Raw genomic sequence first — 20,097 nt, forward strand, 5'->3', positions numbered from 1 at the left:
TTTATTAATGGGACATTATGCTTATGAACTCTAACCAATAAAGCTTAGTAAAGAAATGGGGATAATCTGCAGTCTCATTTAGCCCTCACGTCTTTAGTCATGTGTCGGCTCACCACACACAGTGTCACTGCTGATAAACAAAAATCACATCACTCTCCTTGTTTTAAATCTAAAAGATAGCAATGTGACATTCTCGCTTGATGCCCTAATGTAGAGAGAACAAACGTGAAGCTCGATGGGCTGGTTGTCCTTGTAAATGCCTGAACAGCTTCAGCCTCAGACTTCTTGCCCACATTCGTTGTTTGTGCTACACGTTCACCATTTTAACCTCCTACAGCAGTAGAACAGAACAAACTGAGCTTTTTACCAGAGACAGAAAAAAAAAAAAAGAAACTGGCAAACATTTGTAAATGTTAAAATTAGAGAAGCACTGGAAGGGAAAATCAGGGCTGATGTCAATACTGACGTTTGAAATAATGATTTGGATGATGGCGGATTCCGATGTGTAGTATAAAAACTAAATACCCCACTGACATGAAATGTTTGTGTTTTTTAGATACTCGGTTTGTATGGTTTTGTTTGATCGCTTTTTCAAATAATAAATACATTTCAAGTAAAAACAATAAAAGCGACAAACATAGTGAATGTTGTAAGAAACAACAACTCTGTCATCTGCATACATCATGAATCTTTGCAACGTACAATAAGGTAACAGCTCTGAGCAACCGCAAACCAACTGTCAGCAGCAGGTCTAACACATTAATCACTACGAAGACAAAAACAATCCCACTTACCGATGAGACATTGGCTAACATGAACACAACAGCAGGCTTCTAATGAAGAAGATTAAACCCATAACATCATCAGGCTAGCTGCTGGCTGTGATTCTACGAGTCTCTCACTTGATATTCTCTTCTTTGGTGAAAACGCCGTCTATAACAAAGTGTAGCTCCTGCATGTGTTTAATTACCGCGTTTAACTGAATTATGTTGCTATGAAATCCTTAGCGTTAGTGTATGACTCACATCACTGTCTTATTTAAACCAAGGTCAAGGTGTTATTAAATCTATTTTCAGTTGTCTCGTGTTTTGAATGTCACATATCAGAATTTATAAGGCAGATCCGAGTGCTTCACTGGAGCCTCTCCCTCGTCCTCCTCATACGCCCTATAGAATATAATGAGTTACGCAGATACAGAGGAAGACGACTGTTCTTTCTGCACATCATGCGATCTGATAACGAGTATCGACATTACTGAATGTGTGTTCTGATAAAAAAATTCAACTGGTTTGCCTCCTATTTTATATAGAGGCAAAAAAGCTGCGAGCATTTATCAAGCTGAAGGTGGGGGAATATAAAACAGCAGTCTTATCTCGTCTGCTGTCCTTTGTCATAGATTTATAGGCGAGGATTTTCTCCTCCATGGATTTACTTCCTCTGGGCTCTGATCTTTGTTCAGACGGCATCTATTTTAACAACTTCAGTTTAATTGACTTGATTTTATTTCACCTAATATGGATGCCACCCTCAATGTGGATTTGAAATCCATCTCAACTGCGAGAGGCGTGTAGAGAGAGCCCGGACTTCAGTTCATGACAGTATAGTCATCCACCAAAGCATTATGGATGGAATCACCCTAAAGGGGAGGTTTCAGCTATTTGTCTTTGGACATTCATGGCAGCCACTCTCTAATACAGATTTAATAGAGTGAAGATAGATAGCCAATTAATGCAACAGACTCTCCAGCAATCACACTCCTCCAGATAATGAAGATCGATACCGTCGGCTCAGCTGTGGAAATCATGGGAATGAAACTAGAAAGGGTTCAATTCATCTCAATAATAAGTGATACTGGTAATGATTCACTGTGGCGGTAGATCAGTTCTGAGGAACAATCAGAAGATACAATCAAGGGACACAAGGAGAAGTTTAACGCCTCTTATTATTATGTCCTTCAGCAGGGAGCGCACAGCAAACAATGAAACAGTCACACGGTTTCTGATCACCTCTTTGTAATTTTAACAAAATGATTCGCAACAAACATGCTTTGCAAGACCACCAATCAGGGACAACAGGAGATTAGTACAAGCCAGGAAATAAAAGAGGAGAAATGTTCATATTAATGATGTAGTAGACTCAAATTGACGTCACCTTTGTCTGGTTTTAGGAAATAAGGAAAGTCCAAGACTGGCGATTTATTATCAATGATATGACAAGCTTTCTTCTAAAGTGGCTTTTACCTTCTTGAGGGCTCCAGCTGTGCACCACGCCTGTCTTTCCTCTGGGCTGAACTTGGATGAAATTGCAGCCAGAGCCTGTGTGTACTGCAGGTTGTACAGCATCTTCACCACACATGTGAAGTGCTCTGCATGGGGAGAAAGAAACAGCAGAGGGAACATAACAGTAACTCACAGATGAATTGATTCAAGGCATTACATCAATCTTCTATATTTTTCCTCGCCTCAGGAAAATCCTTTTGTTGATGCGGTTCGCTTTGGCTTTATATGTGGTGTCTCAGTTTGACATGGAGAGCTTCATTGAGCAGTGTGCAGGGTAATTAGCCAAGCACGTCAGGTGGAAAATACAGCTGGAAGGAAATTCGAGTTTGGTGTAAGGAAAAAAAACAAAACAAAAGAGTGCAATTTGTTTTCCTCTGCAGCAAAAGACCGCCGACAGCTCCACTGTCCTGGTCACTGTGACGAGTGCCAGTGGACACAATTCAAGAGGTAGAACTAGAAAAGGAAGCAATCACTTTATATCAATCCAGTTAAAAAAAGGAGCTCTTAAGAAGCAATCATGCCTTGCCTGTTGTGCTTCTTAAACCTTGAAATAACCCTGCACAGGTAGGAAGGTAGAAAAACTGATTTTCAGACATTAGGGATATCTATGTATGATTTAAATAAGAAGCAAAACATCCACTTTCACCAAATGCTCCTGCTAGTTGTTGTCCTTATTCAGTCCTTTGAGACCGTTTTCCCCTTTTTCTTTTTTTTGTGTGCCCCTTTTTCAAACATGACTGCAATGTGTTGGGCCATGTCTCTCTGTGTTTTCTTTTTACTGAAGACTTAAGATGGAGCGGGTGCAGCAACAAGCCACATATGAAGAGCACGGTGAGGAGGTGCAGCCCTCCCACAACCAGGGTCATGGCCTCTCTGAACCTCACAGCCAAATAACAGCAAGCGGAGAACAGATAAGAGATGTGAAATGCTCCTACGGCAGCACTCAGGCCTGATTACTGCCGATAATGGGGCTGTCCATGTGGAGCAGCCAGCGAGAGCCTGCCCACTCTCTTATAGTGCTGTGCTGCAGACGTGAAAGCCGTACCTTTTCGCAGAGGCTGAGGCATTGTTAGCACAAAGATGATAAGGAGTGATGGGACATCTCGAAACAGCATAGGTACCTCAGGCCTCTCATCCTCAAAGACACTGGAACGTGATGGGAAAAAAGATTTATTTAGTTACCAACCAATATGAAAGCATGCAAGCAGATAAAACAATAATAATACAGGAAATACAGACTTTAAGCTACACAAACTCTAAATCAGGTTAAATTGAACATGTTGGTCTCAAGTCTACTATCCCATCTTTCCTGCCAACTAAATGAAGAAGAAAAAAAAATCACAGAGACCACATGTCAACAACAACTAAATGTCCTGTCACTTAATGCTAGTGCTAATGATGGAGCCAATGCAAAATAGTTTAAGTCTATCCACGGTGGCATCACTTGTTCTCACATCTTTATTAGCAGTGACTCCTTTCATATTTCTGCTGTCGATTGTTTTCAAAATGTTGGCCAGCATTTCCTCTTTCCATCAATGTTTCATCGTGGGTGAATCAAGTCAGAAGGAACGATTGCCAAATTGAGTAAAAAAAAAAAAGTATAAGTATATAAAAAGTATATATATATATATATATATTCTTTTAGTATTCTGAAAATGGCAGCCATATTTCAAAATGAAGGTCTGAAAAGGACATAAATAAAAACAATGAGTGCAAAGGCCCTGTTGTTTAAATTTGTTTAACAAATACATGGCTTAAAAGGTCCATTCACTCAACATCCTCAATGCAGCCCTAGTTACACATTCATATTGCGTGCCATCTCCATTTAAATGTCTTCTTTTCTGTTGACAATTCAGAGAGGTTCCAATCTCCTCTCTGCTCGTGAAAGGCCTCGGGGGCTTTTCATTAAGGGGGAACTGCACTTAAAGAATAATACCTTCCATTACCAAAGCACTCACCAGTTAATTCCACTGTGCATTGAAGAAAAGCCTCAGAGGATCGAGCTTTTCAACCCTGCGTGGACCCGTGCATACAAACTATCTTTACAAAGATCTGTAAAATCTTCATACATTCCTCTTGCTCTAATAAAACTGCACAAGCAACGTTGTGCATCGGTACCAAAAAGATCTCTCTCTGTCCTATTTAACTTGTTCAGGTTGACTGCCTCAGGGCGTCAATGACAGTCCTCCCTCCCCAAACCTTAACAGAGTATTTTTAAACACCAAATGGCTCCTCTGAGATTATTTGATGCCTGTGAGCACTTTAATAGTAACAAGTGTAAAAGCTGTCTTACAACACTAACAGGGAGGAAAGGTTGTTCAAGCTCATCATCTTAAGTTCTGCAATTAGCTTCTCTGTTTGCCTGGGTTTTTGGTCTAAAATATAAACACGTGTTCATATTAATAGAATCCATGTCCAATGTATGTATCATCTTAAATATTTCTGTTGACGTACGGTGGACACAGCTGGGGACTAAGATGCGTGTCGTCTTGGTGCGGTGCAGTTTTTCCAAGTACAGTGAATTTGACAGGGTTATTTGCTCTTTGTAGAGTGCCCAGTAATTTGCCAGATGCAGCAATTATTGGTATCTATGGAAACCATGGATGGTCCTTTTTCCATTTCCACTCTTTGTGCGGAGAAAAAAAAAAAAGAAGCTGTTGGGGGCAGGAGGAAATGGTGGCATTTAGAGAGAGGACAATGTGGCACTTTGATTGCATGTTTATGTGAGGAAGGAACAGACATGCGTGTGTATGCGTGTGTGTGTGTGTGTGTGTGTGTGGGGGGGGGGGGGGGGGGGGGATGTATGAGCAGATTTATAGATTTATTCTTCGAGGGGGTACTTAAAGGAAGTCACTCACTCTGCCTCTCTGCTGTGAGTGACCTGAGTCAGCTTAGTCCAGGGGTTGTAGGCTGAATCAATGCTGTACAGACGCATGTGCATGGCCAGCACATGGAACAGCTGATCTGAAAGATGGAGGGGAAAAAAAACAAAAACATTACTATTGTTACATTTTAGACACGGTCTGACAGGAACAGAAAACAGCAACAGTGTGTTTATCTCAGTGTCTGTTGTCACACTCCAGCAGCAACCGGTCCAGATCAAATGATGAAAGCCGCGGCTAATGGTTTGGCTCAGACAAAACCAGGCCAAGCCTGATGGATACATGGTGGTGATAGCCTTGAGCAATTCTTTGGTCAGGTCACACCTGTTCACTGTGAAACTAATGGAACATGAAGACAGACCCCCCTGCAAACACACCATTTGTGAGGTACACACTAGCTTGTAACAGCAGTTCATGGCCTCCATTGTCTTTGTTCTAAATAAACCTGTTACAAGCGCTCAATTTATGACATTGCAGCAAACCTGGACAAAAGGTGGGAGGTTGACCCGCTCGTTTGGAATATGTTACCTAACATCTCAAAGTGAATCAAAGTCCTTGTCTGTCCTATTAGTCCAGAAATAAATTAACCCACTTATTCAGATCATGGACTCAATCCATGTCCCCTTAATGCCAGAAATATACAAATTGCATAAGAGGGACAGATTTAAATCACATGTGAACAGCATGAACACAAAAACCTTGTGTATAACCTAAACCTTTTCCAGTGAGCAACACTAATCCTATTGGGTTTTGTTTGACAAAGATTGTGTTGCCGTAATGCAGCAAAGTGCTTTAAATAATGAGCTCTGCATTTTCACTTGCGAGAATAATTCATACTTAGAGCAACACTGCCCTCCACAGGCAAAAGAAAACATAGCACAAAGAAACCCTTGGTTTCTTTCTTTCTTTAGTCCTATTTATCCCATTTGTCTTATCCAAATCTCGAAACCTAGAAATCAAAGGGAAGGAAAGGTGCTGGAATAAAGCCAGAGAAACTAGGGCTTTCACTTGTTTCGTAGTGTTGGTACCAAAATAAAAAAAGATGTAAACAGTTGGACATATACCAGTGCTTAATTTGTGCCTGTTTATGTAGTAGATGACTGCACGTGTGGGACAATGAACCACCATGCATTCAAAGACTTTTATGTGTTGTACTTGTAACAGTATACAGTCTGTGAAAATGATACATGTATTCTCTGAATAGTGTAGTAGAGTAAGGTCAATTCAGCCGTCAAAACTCTCCAGGAAGAATTGCAAGTCTGCAGAACTATGTGCCTTTAAATTCCCATTTAAGTAACAGACATATAGTCCCTTCGATTAATTTAAAATATATTCAGATAATAAACCAAGGACATAGTCTATACTTCATTTAGCCCGTTCCAGGGGAATGGCAGGCAGTTTGCCACCGTGGTCCATCGTATCCTCATCACTTGAACAGAGGAAGTGCCTCAGAGGAAACCGGCTTAGGAACCCCAAGAGTTCTCACAGTTGGCAAACGTCTGCCATTTTCCTTCAAAGCCATTACCCTAAGAAGAAGGAACACTAATGTACTGCAACTGAGTAAATTTGGCTGTCAGCACAGCTACATGGTTAATGTAGCTCAAAAATGGCAAACCTCCAGTGTGAAATCTCTTTTCAGCCACTCAAGGATGACAGGCCATTTTACTGCAGCACCCACAGCTTTGACAGATTAAACCAACAGAAACAGGGGGTACAGTTTGAACAACAGTCTCAAGCTTTATATACACTTTTATTTTAATACCCGATTCTTTATCCACAAATCCTTTAGAATTGATTCAAATTGAAGATGCTGTCAGTAATTGACACAAAGAAGGTTGTTGGTGGATAATTCAACGTTTTCTCGTTGCCCTTTTAAGCGGTGACACAATCAACTAAAACAGCACTTAACCCACTTGACTGCTTCATTAAGTCTGCCGGCTCTCAACAGCTCACATGGGACAGCATGTCTCCCAGCCTACCATTTATAAATCGACTGTTTCTTTGTTGTCCCCCCCCCCCCTTCTCTTTCTTTTAACGGGTCCACTGAAACAAAGAACATGGGTCTGGGTCTCAAGTCAGACACTTTATCACATAGAGGTTTTCAGGTACTGATGTACAGCTTGCTACATCGAGACACGTCACTGTAGTTGTTGAATTAAACACCCAAAGAGATCTGACATAGTGCCACATATATCTGCAATTGGATCAAAAAGTGTAATAGCAGGTCATTAAAATAAAAGCCTCAAGAGACTGTTAGAGCTAGATGTAGGTCATTTCAGCTACAAGTATGTCTGGTTTTCATTGTTGAATTTTTATAAACATCCTGCTAGTTATAAATAAATCAAATGATTTACAAAAGCAGAAAGAAAAATTGGTGTCTTTTCACGCTGACCTGTAAAAATTCTCTTCAGTCAGCGTGAGTAAATGCATCAAACTAGCTTTTGTTGTTGTTTCAGTGCCACTCCGTAATTAGCTTTAGCGTGTTGAAACGTCTCCTCGTGAATAATGAGAGCGCAGGTACGTCATCTCCCTGATTGCCATTGTTGTACTCAGCTGGGTGGTTCTTCTCGAGCAGTACAAGGCAGTGCATTTAATGTTTGACTGGACTCCCATTTGCTTTGTATTTGTATTTAATGCTTTTAAATCGAAACTTATCCATTCTAGTTTCCCTTAAAATAGAAAAAAAAAATTCTATTTGAAATGTTCCAAAGATACAGCGGTATCGTGCCATGCTGTATGTTGTTCCCCTTGAAATGAAAATATCAGAATCTGTTTTGTAAGATATCAAAAATGAAAAAAATGGTGAAGGATGAAGAACTCACTGAGACACGAGCGTTTGGCAGCAGCACTAGCACCTCCGGAGCACAAGTTTCCTCCCCGGTGCACAAGTTCCAACTCCAGGTTTGTCCTGAGGAGACACAAACGTGATTATTAAAAAAAAAAAGAAAAAAAAGAAGCAGGTTGATACATTTCAAGAAGTGCAGATGCAAATAACACATCCACATAAATAAACCACAATTATTAAAAAACATAACGCTCTAAATGATAACTCTTCCTAAAAGTGCTGATAAAGCTTTCAACGATGCTCAGAGACAAAAGATTTTCATGCTTAAATACTAAAATATTAAATACAATGTTTAGTATTATTGTATCTATATTAGATACGACTACCAATGCAACTAAAAATGAAAGGACAAACACCCGCTCAAGGAGAGATAAGACCCTAAAGTACATCCACAGACAAATGTTGAATTCAACAGGACACAGGTCGTCAGCTCGAGACTACTTCAAGTCAACATCTTAAGGTGGTCTTGTAATTTCAAATCAACTTATTCTACATTCTGTTTTTACTCAAGGGTGTTCATGTGAAAACTATTTTTTCATTTGCTCAAACCAGACAGTAACAGGTACTTGTTTTATATTACTGCTTTGCTCTGAGACTTGAACACAGCACCTTTATTTTTAGTCGCTCATGTCCTCTAAATGTATTTTCCACAGCTCAAGAATTGTGTCAGAAAGTGGTGCTAATGGTCAATGCTCGTGCGGCCCCATGTAAGGAGGCTATAGGTTCAAGTCTGACCTGCAGCTTTCCATGACTTCCTTCCGTTACCACCGTCCAGTCACATAAAGACCTTAAAGCCTAAAAATACATCTTAAAATAAAATAATGGCTTCCTAAAGATATTAACGTTGTATTTAGCAGTTGGGACGCGCTAATCACTTATTACATAACAGATCCTGCAAAATCAGCATGATGTTTATCATGTTTATATCAGCAGTATGAAACCACCTCCATGATCGATCCCCATCAACATGACATACCTGCTGCAGTCACTGAAGGCAAGCGGGGAAAATAAGTGATTAGTCATGTTTGCAGGCGCCATGAGGCGAGTCTTTGACCTAAAAGTGATCCTATTTAAGATTCTTTTTGGTGGTAGTGATATAAATGTTGGTGTCATCATATTTTGGTTACAAAGCCTGCCTCTTCTACCAATAGATCAGACAGAAGACAGATGCCGCCTACTCACGCATTTTAACGCGCCCGTTTTGGAGAGGCTATTCCGTATCAAGTAAATGAAAGCCATCAATGACAGATTTCGCACGAGCTCAAACATTAGCATAAAAGCTGTTGCCAACTACAGCTCATACATAATCCACAATGTGTGTTACCCATGCATAAGAAAACACATTTTGAATTTTTTAATTTTAATTCCCCGATATTTCCCAATAAAGCGAAACCTCTCACTACTGTAAGTGCAGAGATGGTGAAAACAGATAGGCGTCACTAAAATAAGAGTGATCAAGGCCTATTTTTATTCCTCCACTGGCCATTTCCTTCCATGGGCCAGGGTGGGGGCAAATCCTCGGGTTTAGTGGAGAAAAAGCAATTTCACATAGATAATGCAGCCACGGTGAAGCTCCATCTGGCTTTTGCTGATAAGACTGCCCCTGTGACAAAGGAATTTTCCACTCCTCAGGCAATTTGCGCTGTTCATTGAACTTCAGAGAGCCAACAGGCTCCCAGACACACTCAGGGGATCCTTCTGTTCAGGGTGGAGGCTGAGGGAACCGAGGCACTGGGTGGGCAAAGGCCGGTGTTTTTGGAATGAGAGTGGGACACTTAGTGGTGAGCTGAGAGATGGTCATTATTCTAACCTGTGTCCAGGTTGTTGAGAAGATACAAATACCCGAGAATGACCAATGAGGGATTTCATCACCAGCTGATAGGTGGAGCTAGAGAGTGGTGCAGTTAACATTTCTTTTTTGTATTATTTTAAAGGTTTATTTTAGGACTTTATTATGCCTTTATTTTTTAGAGATAGGACAATAGATAGAGTAAGAAGAGAGCGGGAAATGACACGTGGGAAAGGTGCCACAGGGTTTTGAAACCCGGGCTGCCCACCTGGACGGCCACAGCCTCCACACACCGGGCCACCGGCGCACCGCAATGAAGATTTCAGGCAAAAATCAAACTGGTCCATTGACCAACTTCAACCACCAGCATGCTCTGAGTTGCCAAATACAAAGTAATGTAAGTGAGTTAAATGAACTATGTGATGCACCATTTAAAGACCGGTGGAAAGAAAAGGATTATATCCACACTGCATCAGACCTATCAGCTAAAGACAGAGGACGTGTCAATTCCATTTTACTGAGGCCTGAAGTGCCAAACCTGCTAATGCTGCTTTAGAAAGTCACTCTGCGTGCAATACCTCCGGACAAGTATGAAGAAAACAAATCAAGAAATCTTTCACAGCTCCCTGAACAAATTAAAAAAAAAAAAAAAAAAAAGTCAAGCAATCTATATGTTTGATGCAAGTACTTTGCTACAGCTGCAATATTGAACTTCAATTTCAAGCAGTTTTTGGAGTAAAACTTTTACAAACCTACAGTGACAAAGTGTTCTTTTTGCATGGACCGTCATTGTTATTCATGCTGAGGAGCTGACATTATCAGAGAACAGAAGAACAGAGCGGTATTCATCTCACTGATCTCTACAGTCAGTGGCGCGTGCATGTTGGTAAAGCCGTGTGACGTGATGCAGAAAGAGGAGCATCAAGTCACCTCCTCCATTCATTAATGCCAGTTCTTCTTTATAGACAACATTCAGCCCATTCACACTGCCGAGTGGCTTCACATAGAAGCACATAAAATTCAATGTATCAACCTATTTCATAACTGAGCTATTCAGGTCTTGATCATGCTAGCAGCGAGTTCGACAAAGCAAAATGCCCTTCACTGCAGCTAAGTCCCTCAGCTTCTTCGCTGGTATCCTGAAACCATATCAAATACAGTTTATAAGTAAAGATGCACCGATTGCAGTTTCTCTGGCCCATTCCAACATTTCGAAGGTCTGTCCTGTCAAAGCTCATTTTTGCTGATTCTGATTTTCTGTCCTCAAAGAACTATGATTGACAGAAAAAAAAATGGTGGAAATTCAATGTAATGTTCATCATAAAACACTTACTGTTGCTCTCCTCCCCTTCACAAAACACAGATTACAGGACAGCTGATTTACAATGCATGTACTGTATGTATTGAATGCATGTACTTTAAGTAGTAAGATAGGAGCTGTGGGACATGGTTCAGGATATCCACTAATCTAAAGAAGGTTGTTGCTATTGCCGTTGTCAACACATACACAGATAATTCATGTTAAGGAGGGTTTCATGCGCCCAGTCCCTTCAAACTGCTCACCTTGCCACCGAGTACATGAAGAGGAAATCATTGTCAGGAGAGCCAGGGTTCTTGCCGTAGTCCATGTACTTCTTCTGGGTCGTATTCTTAATGTCCTTTATAACCAATTCCATCTCTTTACTCAAGTTTGATTCAGTCTTAAAAAAGGGAAAACAGAGGTAAAAGTTAGTTTTTAGCTTTAAACTTTGAGAAGCCAAATAAAATGAGAAAAACGATCAAGTCACAACATTACCAGATTTTGTTAGTAACATCCAAAACCTCCTTATGTGGACTAATTGTGACCAAAAAATCTGCAGAAGGCCTCTAACACATCCATCCATAATGGTACATAATGATTGTTAGGTAAAAAGTGAGTAAGACAATGGGACTGAGCTATAATATAGCTATAGAACATTTAGACTGCAAATTGTGATGGAAATAAATCTCATCTTGTTAATGACTAATATTACCCAATTTAAAATCAATTAGCCTTAAATATCTTAAAGAATGCAAAGCAGAAATTAGTATAAAAACAAACCTTGAAATTCATTGTGATTTAAATACACTGTTACAGAAAGGCATACACGTGGTTATAAAACTACTCATGGATTTGTAATAACTCGGGCCAAACATGCAAACATAACATTGTACTAACTTACTAAACTGTTTTCAAAAAGTGTAAAGGTGTTTAGTAAATAAAATCTAAATCATTCTGCCAAACATTAGAAAGATGGGTAAATGTGGAAATTGAAGAATTCTTCCATTTATGTCTCTGAACTGTCAGATTTGTTTGTGTTTTGCATCAAAGGTAAACAACCGTCTGATTTACTGTAGATTAAGTTTATTAGCTTGTTTTGTCTCAGAATTACTATCAATGATAAATCAAAAGAAAGAGTGATTGATCACCAGCCAGCACTGACTATGTGCTCCAAATGCAGCGGTGCAAAACACACAGCATGCTTCATGTGAGACTTACAGGGAAAAGGCCGAGTTTCTCCTGAAGATCTTCCACTTCCTTCACAATCACACACGTCTTCTTGTTTGTGGGCGTGTGCCAGGCGGCAGACTCAGTGCCCCTCCCAGGGCGACAGGGAAGGACACTATTGGCAAACTGTCGACACAGTGGGCAAGTAAATTCACCCTTGTCAACAGAGAAACCCTGGAGGACCTGGTCATTCTGGGGGGGGGGGAAAAAGGTTAGATTTGACCTTTACCATCCAAACTCTGAACAACTAACTGGCAGTCTGAGCAATAAATTCAAATCAGAATGTATTAAAAGGGTTCAAAAGAGTAATGACTTCAAGAATTCATCAACGGTCAAAAATTGTGATCGATTCATTTTCTGTCAAATAACTGCTTTAATTAGCGTAAAGACTAATCATTTAATGAGGTCAAGCTTTCACTTACCCTCAGAGACTCCATGTATGACTTATGGCAATCTATATGTAAAGTGTGTCCGCAGGTCTGGACGTAGACGCCTCCATCCCAACCTATTGACACAGACTGCAGACACGAGCTCTGCAGAATTTACAAGAGAGAAATCACATCAATGACAGTCTGTGTTCAGGAATTTGACCTCTGTGTTCTTCTGTTATTTGGGATGTTGATTAGCAAAAACATATTTCTTGACATTGTTATTAAGAAAGAGAACAACATTAATTATTTCTAACTTTATAAATATACGAGTTTAGCGTGGTACATTCAGGCAGAGGGAGGCTTCTACCAGATGAAAATGTTCACATTGCTGTGATGAATGTGGACTACATGTCACAAATTTACAGACATGATATGAGCCTAATATGAGAGCTCCTAGTGCTGTTACTAAACACTCATAACCTTGATAGGGTTCTAGGTGATTTAAGCCTTTTATCTCTCCTGTGAAAAAGTAGGTCACACAGTTTCTGCGACACCTACATCTTTGAAAAACCGCTGCATGAGCGTGAGCCGGACATCGTGATCCACTCCACAAGTGTCCGCAGCGTAGATGTGCTCGTCATCAGTAGTTGGTAGATTCTTTGCCTCTTTGCTTTTGCAGCGGTGCCCGAGCACTGAAAGACAATCATAAAATTCAGTGATGAGTTAGGTTAGTTAACTTATACAGTGTATGCATTAATAAAAAGCTCTGAGAGGGAGGTTGATGGGATATGTAGTACCGGAGGATGCTTGAAGGAGAACTACGAGGCCGGTGGGTCTGTCCTCAGTGGAAGGTCCACTCTGGCCACAGATGACACAGTCATAAAGAACCTCAGACTCCATCACTTCAGACGCTCCCAGGTCCATGGCTGCCTCTGTTTCAGGTGATTCTAGTATTTAAAAAAAGAAGAAAATCTCAATAGAAGTTGCAAATATATAAGTATGAAAACTTTCCAACTCCAAAACAATGACAATGGGATACACGGGAATAGACTAATAATTCTTTTTGATAACTGATTCAAAGCAATGAGTCAGGTCAGGGCATCGGTCAAAAAAAAACAACCTGAAAAAAGAAGCTGAAAGTCTCTTGAATGCAGCATAATACCCTTAAACTCACAACCGTGGCCCCTGGTGGCAACTGGGATCATAATGACCGATCCAGAGGATGTTCACACAGACAGAGGTATTTAGTGGGGTCCTGATACCAGCTGTTCAAACTAGAGCAAACTATCTAATTATTCCAGAAAAAAAAAAAAAAAAAATTCTAAATGTTCACTCCATAAAGACAACTGAAAGATGTTTTCAAGTTTTGACAAAGATGGATGGCTCCATAAGTGAAAATGGTGATGTTCAAAGCTAAATTGATTGCATTCCGTAATGAGATTGGCAAAGGATGAAAATAATTCTCTGCCTCATATCTGCATGACTGGAAAAAGCACTCCAGCTCAATTACTGCTGTAAAATGAGTTTTAAATGTTAAAAACGCTGTTTAATTTGAGCGGTAGATCTTGTGCAGAAATGTCAAGCTGTGTTGGAAAATTGATTCATTGCTTTTTGGAGAGATTTGTTCTCGAGAGAGGTCACCGTGTTCCTGGGGAAATGAAGGATGTATTACTGTAGATGTCAACAGCATGGCTTTAGCCCCGGGCCCCATGCAGGACATAAGCGACACTGTGTGTGTGCGTGAACTCTCGTGTGAAAGGAAAATATACAATGACAAACAAAAGGTTATTCTTTCTGAATTATGGATTATGGAATTATGGATTATAGATACACATTCCTCTTTAAAGCCTCCCTTTAAGTATAGTATGCACAAATAGCACATATAGAGGTTTTAGAGGTTTTTAATTTTGTATTATCTTTCAAATATGTGCCACCCTAATGCAGCCCTTATACCAGGTCAGATATCTACAAAGAGCTTACATTGAATTCACTCTTCAAACTCTCCCCTCAATTCTAATCCTACTCTCACACAGTGGATGTAAAGCCAGCAGTGTGCTTGAAGTGAAGTAACTTCATTTTCTGTCGGCAGTGTGTAGAAAAGGCTCAGCATACAGTCCTGCTAGAATGGCCCGTCAGTTCACAGCAGCCATTATTCATTCACTAACCATGCTGTGTCAGGGTGGGCCCTGAGAGTCCGGCCCACTATTAGTGCTTTGATCCTCTGTGCCCTCAGCCAGCAGCCACCCACATTCCCAAAGGAGCCCTCTCCTCTCAATTTCTCCTAACAGGCCTACAGAGACCACAAGCTAGGACTTGGCCAGATGTCACCTTGCCCCAGCGTAAAGGCAAAGTCATGATGGGTTTATTTCAGCCACCGGCGCCGTTCTATAAGGGCCACTGTAGCCAAATGTCCTTCAAACAGAAAGTGTGTTTATTTTGTGCATCTAGTTTGATGAGCACAATCTATTAGAGCTGCAGCTGTACACAATACAGTGTTGTCAACTTAGCGCATGTTAATGCCATAAATATCCAGAACAGTACATTTGACTCTAAATATATTTTAAAAGGTTTCGTATGGGTGCATACATTTTTAGAAGTAATTATTCAGCATGGCTCACGTTTGTCTGTGAGCATACATTCTGTAGATTGATTATGTATGTTTGGCATATGTATGTGTGCCAAACAAAGATTGCATGAGCATATACAGTAAGTGCCACTACTTCTTCTACTCATAGGGAGCGTTCTTCAACGCTTAGGCAAAAACGAACGCTCACAGAACCCTGGAAGCAGCTGCTGTGAATGATGAGTTAGTATAACTACGTTTTACAACCAAGACAACAAGTTGGAAAAAACAAACAAACAAACAAAAAAAAACACACACACACAAGCTGAACTTTTCTTACCAACATCCATGGCTGTTTCCATGAAACTCTTCTGCCTGGAGGCGAATTCAGCCAGCAGCTTCTGTTGTCTCTCTCTAGCCCTCTGACGCCTGAAAGAAAACAAGAACAAGAAGAAAAGCTGTTTCACTTCAACAAGCAGCTAGTTTTTACTTTGGTTATCAAAAACCAAATCAATAGTAACTGCATGGGTAGATCAAACATTGGAATTCCACAACGAAAAAGGGACTTCATACACGTATCAGACGCATTGACTGTTGTCAATCACTTTCTCCATTGAAGTGCTTTAACCATTGCACGTCTCCATCAAGATTTAAAAAGCGTTACTGACTGTCACGTATTGACCGATGCCTTCACCAAAGACTTACTGTATCCTGGACAAAGGGCATGTTTCCCCATGATCATCACCCACAGCGTGTGACGCAGAATCTATAAAGCTGTACACGTCTCTTTTCAAACATGGCTGTGTTGTAAAGTGTAAGGGGTTTAATCATGTAACTAACATGGTGGCTTGAGCCGTTCTGCAGAAAAGCGAGAGCTGACTGTAAATTAAGTTCCTAATAAGAGGACATAAACAAATACTGACAGGAGCGTCACAGCTCAACAGTTTTCACTGATGGCTCCAGGGTTGCTGAGGAATGGACAGCCGCTTCCCACCTCTCACTGCTACAGTGCACACGGCGCTGCTGCCTCGCGGTTGCCTTGGAAACAGCACTGGTTTGTGTGAATTTGAGATATTCTTACCTTTACCTCAGTCTGTGAGGTGAAGCCAACCCCTAAAGCAGGTAATTATTAAGTGGTTATAGCCCGTTCCATCATCATTAGAGGAGGGGAATGGGAGAGACAGACTTGTGAGCGAGTGTGAGGAGAAAAGCCAAAAAAAAAACCCACCAAGTTTCTCTGCTTTCTCTAAAACAGCCAAGAGACCCCATTTCCAAAAAAAAAAAAAAAAAAAAGAAATTTAACGGTGGGTAAAATGAATATTTAATAAAGAAGTAATGTTATCTACTTCTGTTTTGTCAGCACCTCAGTGATCATTTAGATGACTGGTTGTCACTACTCAATAGCTCCCAAAAACATCTAAACCCTTAACACTTACCGTTTAAAAGATGTCATGTGACAGGCTTAGAGGACAATGCTTCCTTTTCTCGACACTATACTTGATCAAAACCTTGTGCATTTGTGTTTATTTACAACGAGAAAAAGTGTGACTTGAACCTTTCTCCATTAAGCATCTTGGCTGTTGATGCAATAGCATACTGCACTTAATCAATCGACGACAAATGTTAATACGACTTCCTTTAAGGAAAGTTGCATGCACATAATATCACCGCATAACCTTTGTAAACATCTAATGAGCAATATTAATGCATCATAATGAGCTGTGCAAATGTTCATTCATGGGGTGAATGTGTGAACTGTTACCTCTCTTCTTTATCCATGGCTTTCTTGTCTGTGGGACTGTTCTTCTTTGGTGGAACAGGAGGACAGACCTTCCCACAAATGTCCTGGATGCTACGCTTGATTTGGCAGCTGCGCGTGGCCGCCTTGGTGAGGATGCGCTCAATGGCCGTAATGCCATCGCCGTGAGCGTGACGACTCGTGTCCATGTCCTCCAGCCACGACGCCGACAGGGAGTTGTGCTTGGACGACAACTTCTGGTGGAGCTTGATGAGGAGGGACAGCATGCTTTCCCGGATCTCCAGGATCTCCGTCACCAGCTGAGGCGGCGTTCCCGGCGGGACCCAGCGTGTTGAGGAGCTCTTGGGCCTGACAACCTGGGAGGCCTCAGTGCTGCTGCGGTTGATTATCTCCTGGAACTTCCTCCTGCGCTCAGCCACAAGACTGAACACCTGAGCTTCACGCAGGTTCTAGGAAAGCACAAAAAATCATTTCATCATTTACATGTAAAACACCCCGTTGTGATTTCAAGTGCCATCCCCTGAGTGCTGCACAGTATGCACACATCATACAGAAAATGTTCAACACAAACAAACGGCACAGCAAACAACACTTGAAGTATCAACTCCACATCATGTTAGTAAAATATCCGCACAAATAGGAAAGACAAAACCCCACGTGACCAACATTTATGCAAATTGCAGTCGCAAATGGGTGTTTTGTCAGATCTTTAAGCACCAGCATCCCATCTCTCTGCATCACCTTTAGTCTAAGTGGTTTGGATGGATTGGAGAGGTGCTCCCTCATCACAGTGAAGCAGGCACAATACACGTTAAAGTCTAAGGTAAAAGCAGTTCAAATGTTCAGCTGACGTTTCACAAACACCTTCACTGAAAGCACTCGGAGCGTCCGTATTCCTGCACAAAATTCAAATCCTCCTAATGTTAAAGCACAAAAGACATCTGAAAGATTGCCATGACCTGACCTGACAGGAGTGGACCTGCGCGGCAACGTTAAATAAACATTCATCAAATAGTCCACTCTGGGCAACATCAATCATGTTGACATGCGGTTAAAAAGCATTTCCCCCCCGAACCTGCATTACACATGTAATTAGTTTCAGCAGTCGAGAGGGAGGGGAACTGCTGAAGCACAGCATTAGACACACAGCAGAACACACAGAGGCAGACGCCCTCTGAGATTAAACAAAATAAACAAGTGCAAAGAAATACTCTTAAGGTAAAGATAAACAGTCAGATACAGTCAGTTCGACAGATGAAGATCAAAGTCATCAGCTTTTGGGTTGTTGTTTTTTTTTTAATAGAAATGATGTAGATAACTACCTCTCTCCAATTTCCTGTTAAACGCCTCGAGTTCTGTGGAGCAGGTACAGCAAAATGAACACAAATAATGACAATATGAAAGAAGAGCATGAGGGAGCAGAATTATTATTATTTTTTTTTAAAAGCGCATGACAAATAACCTGGCAGAGTAAAACATGAAAATGACTGTCAGTGTCTTTGTGCGTTCATGAAAGCATGCTTGGTACAAGATGGTAACTCATGAAAGCAGGATTAGGATCTATCCCCTGAAGACCACAAACACATGTACCAAATATCATGAAATGTATCCAATCGTTAAGAAATCTTGAATGTCAGCAAAGAATGAGTCCCATGAAATTAAAATATTATTATATTACACTCCTAATTTATAAACCAGCAGCTGTGCCAACAATGACAATGACAAAGACAATTGTAAATATTTTAAAGGGAATTTTTATCTTGGGCTTAAACTTATTTAGTGTCCAATGAGATGTTTTCTCAAAGCTTAAGTTACAAATGTAACTGCAGCTCTATGAATCCTGAATGACAATGATTCCTGTCACTCAGATTCCTTGTAAACCTGCAAAGATTCAGTAGATTCAACTCCTCACAAGTGAGATATATTTTATTTCCTGAAAAATTCAGAGACGTCCCTCACATTTTATCTCAAAGTTATTTAGAAGTATCTTGGTAAATCTGATTTGAACGTTTATTTGGATCTTTTCACAGGTATTCGGTTATGTAAGAGAAACAACAGAACTGTATCAATTTAGATACAAGCACTAAATAAGTGCGTTTTACATTGTATGTTAATGATCCTGTTTTTAAACAAGGAATTTGGAATAGCACTTTCCACATGGAACTGTCTTTACACAGCAGCAAAAGCACCATGTAGCATTTTCTGTGCCAAAATGAAAAAGAGGAAACCAAGCCTGACTGCCCAGTGCTGCTTGTCTGGATGACAAAAAGAAGCTAAACTGACAGTAAAAGAAGCCTGGCATGCTTTATGCATGTAGAGTGTTATCATCCTTTCTGGAAACAACATTGGTCTTTAACTTGTTTTCTCCTGAGGAAAATATCTAGGTGTTGGGGATTCAAATGTTCACTTTCCATTCTCAGTAGTTTAAATTCACAGTTTTATACCGACAGGCTGCAAAAATCATTATAGTGTTTAAAACTCTGCTGAAAGATGACTGTGACCCCAAGGAAAAACACAACTGCTGGTAGAGTTTCCTTTACCTGTCCATATGAAGAGGCTTCAGTGCTGGTGCTTGGAGGAGCCTCTCTCTTCACTTCAGGAGCTGTCTCAGGAACTCGAACCCTCACAAAGTTGATGACGTGGTGCAGGTTGGAGAGGAGGTTAGTGCCAGGGAACCAGCTGTCATGACAGTGCTCCTCAATGCAAGGCTCCTACAAGGACATGATCCTGTCACATTCTGGTGGACAACAGAAGTCTACACAGTGAGCAGAGTGGTACGGTAAGAAGTCGTATCTGACCTCATCCTCCTTGTTTTCTTGAACCTGGTTGTCCAAGCCCAGCTCGATCAGGTACAGCACCATGCACAGCACATGTTCGGACATATTCTGATGATCCATCCAAATCTAGAAAATATTAAACAATTACATTGAAGGCATTTTCAGCTTTTGTTTATCATCAAACTGTTTAAATGGTCTTTCGTTTTTTAATTATGCTGCAATTTTCTGCTTATATGCCAATCACCAATTGACTGAGCAATTCATATTTATGTATTAATTATATATGGTAATAACTAAAAGCACTT

At 40.6% G+C, this 20,097-nt stretch overlaps 1 protein-coding gene across 1 annotated transcript in view; it reads right to left on the bottom strand.

Moving 5' to 3' along the window:
- The window catches only part of ubr3 (ubiquitin protein ligase E3 component n-recognin 3), a 34,404-nt gene that overhangs the window by 4,556 nt on the left and 9,751 nt on the right, over positions 1 to 20,097 (bottom strand). Inside the window, exons 21-33 of the mRNA XM_079356956.1 lie at positions 19,814 to 19,918; positions 19,556 to 19,726; positions 17,019 to 17,464; positions 15,597 to 15,685; positions 13,491 to 13,640; positions 13,252 to 13,385; positions 12,745 to 12,855; positions 12,314 to 12,514; positions 11,359 to 11,495; positions 7,984 to 8,069; positions 5,138 to 5,243; positions 3,325 to 3,425; positions 2,241 to 2,365 (exon numbers count right to left, since the gene is read on the bottom strand). Coding sequence (XP_079213082.1) covers positions 2,241 to 2,365; positions 3,325 to 3,425; positions 5,138 to 5,243; positions 7,984 to 8,069; positions 11,359 to 11,495; positions 12,314 to 12,514; positions 12,745 to 12,855; positions 13,252 to 13,385; positions 13,491 to 13,640; positions 15,597 to 15,685; positions 17,019 to 17,464; positions 19,556 to 19,726; positions 19,814 to 19,918 — 1,962 coding nt within the window. The remainder of the gene's footprint in view (positions 1 to 2,240; positions 2,366 to 3,324; positions 3,426 to 5,137; positions 5,244 to 7,983; positions 8,070 to 11,358; positions 11,496 to 12,313; positions 12,515 to 12,744; positions 12,856 to 13,251; positions 13,386 to 13,490; positions 13,641 to 15,596; positions 15,686 to 17,018; positions 17,465 to 19,555; positions 19,727 to 19,813; positions 19,919 to 20,097) is intronic.

Source organism: Symphodus melops (genome assembly GCF_947650265.1).
Source record: "Symphodus melops genome assembly, chromosome: 12".
Lineage (NCBI taxonomy): Eukaryota > Metazoa > Chordata > Actinopteri > Labriformes > Labridae > Symphodus > Symphodus melops.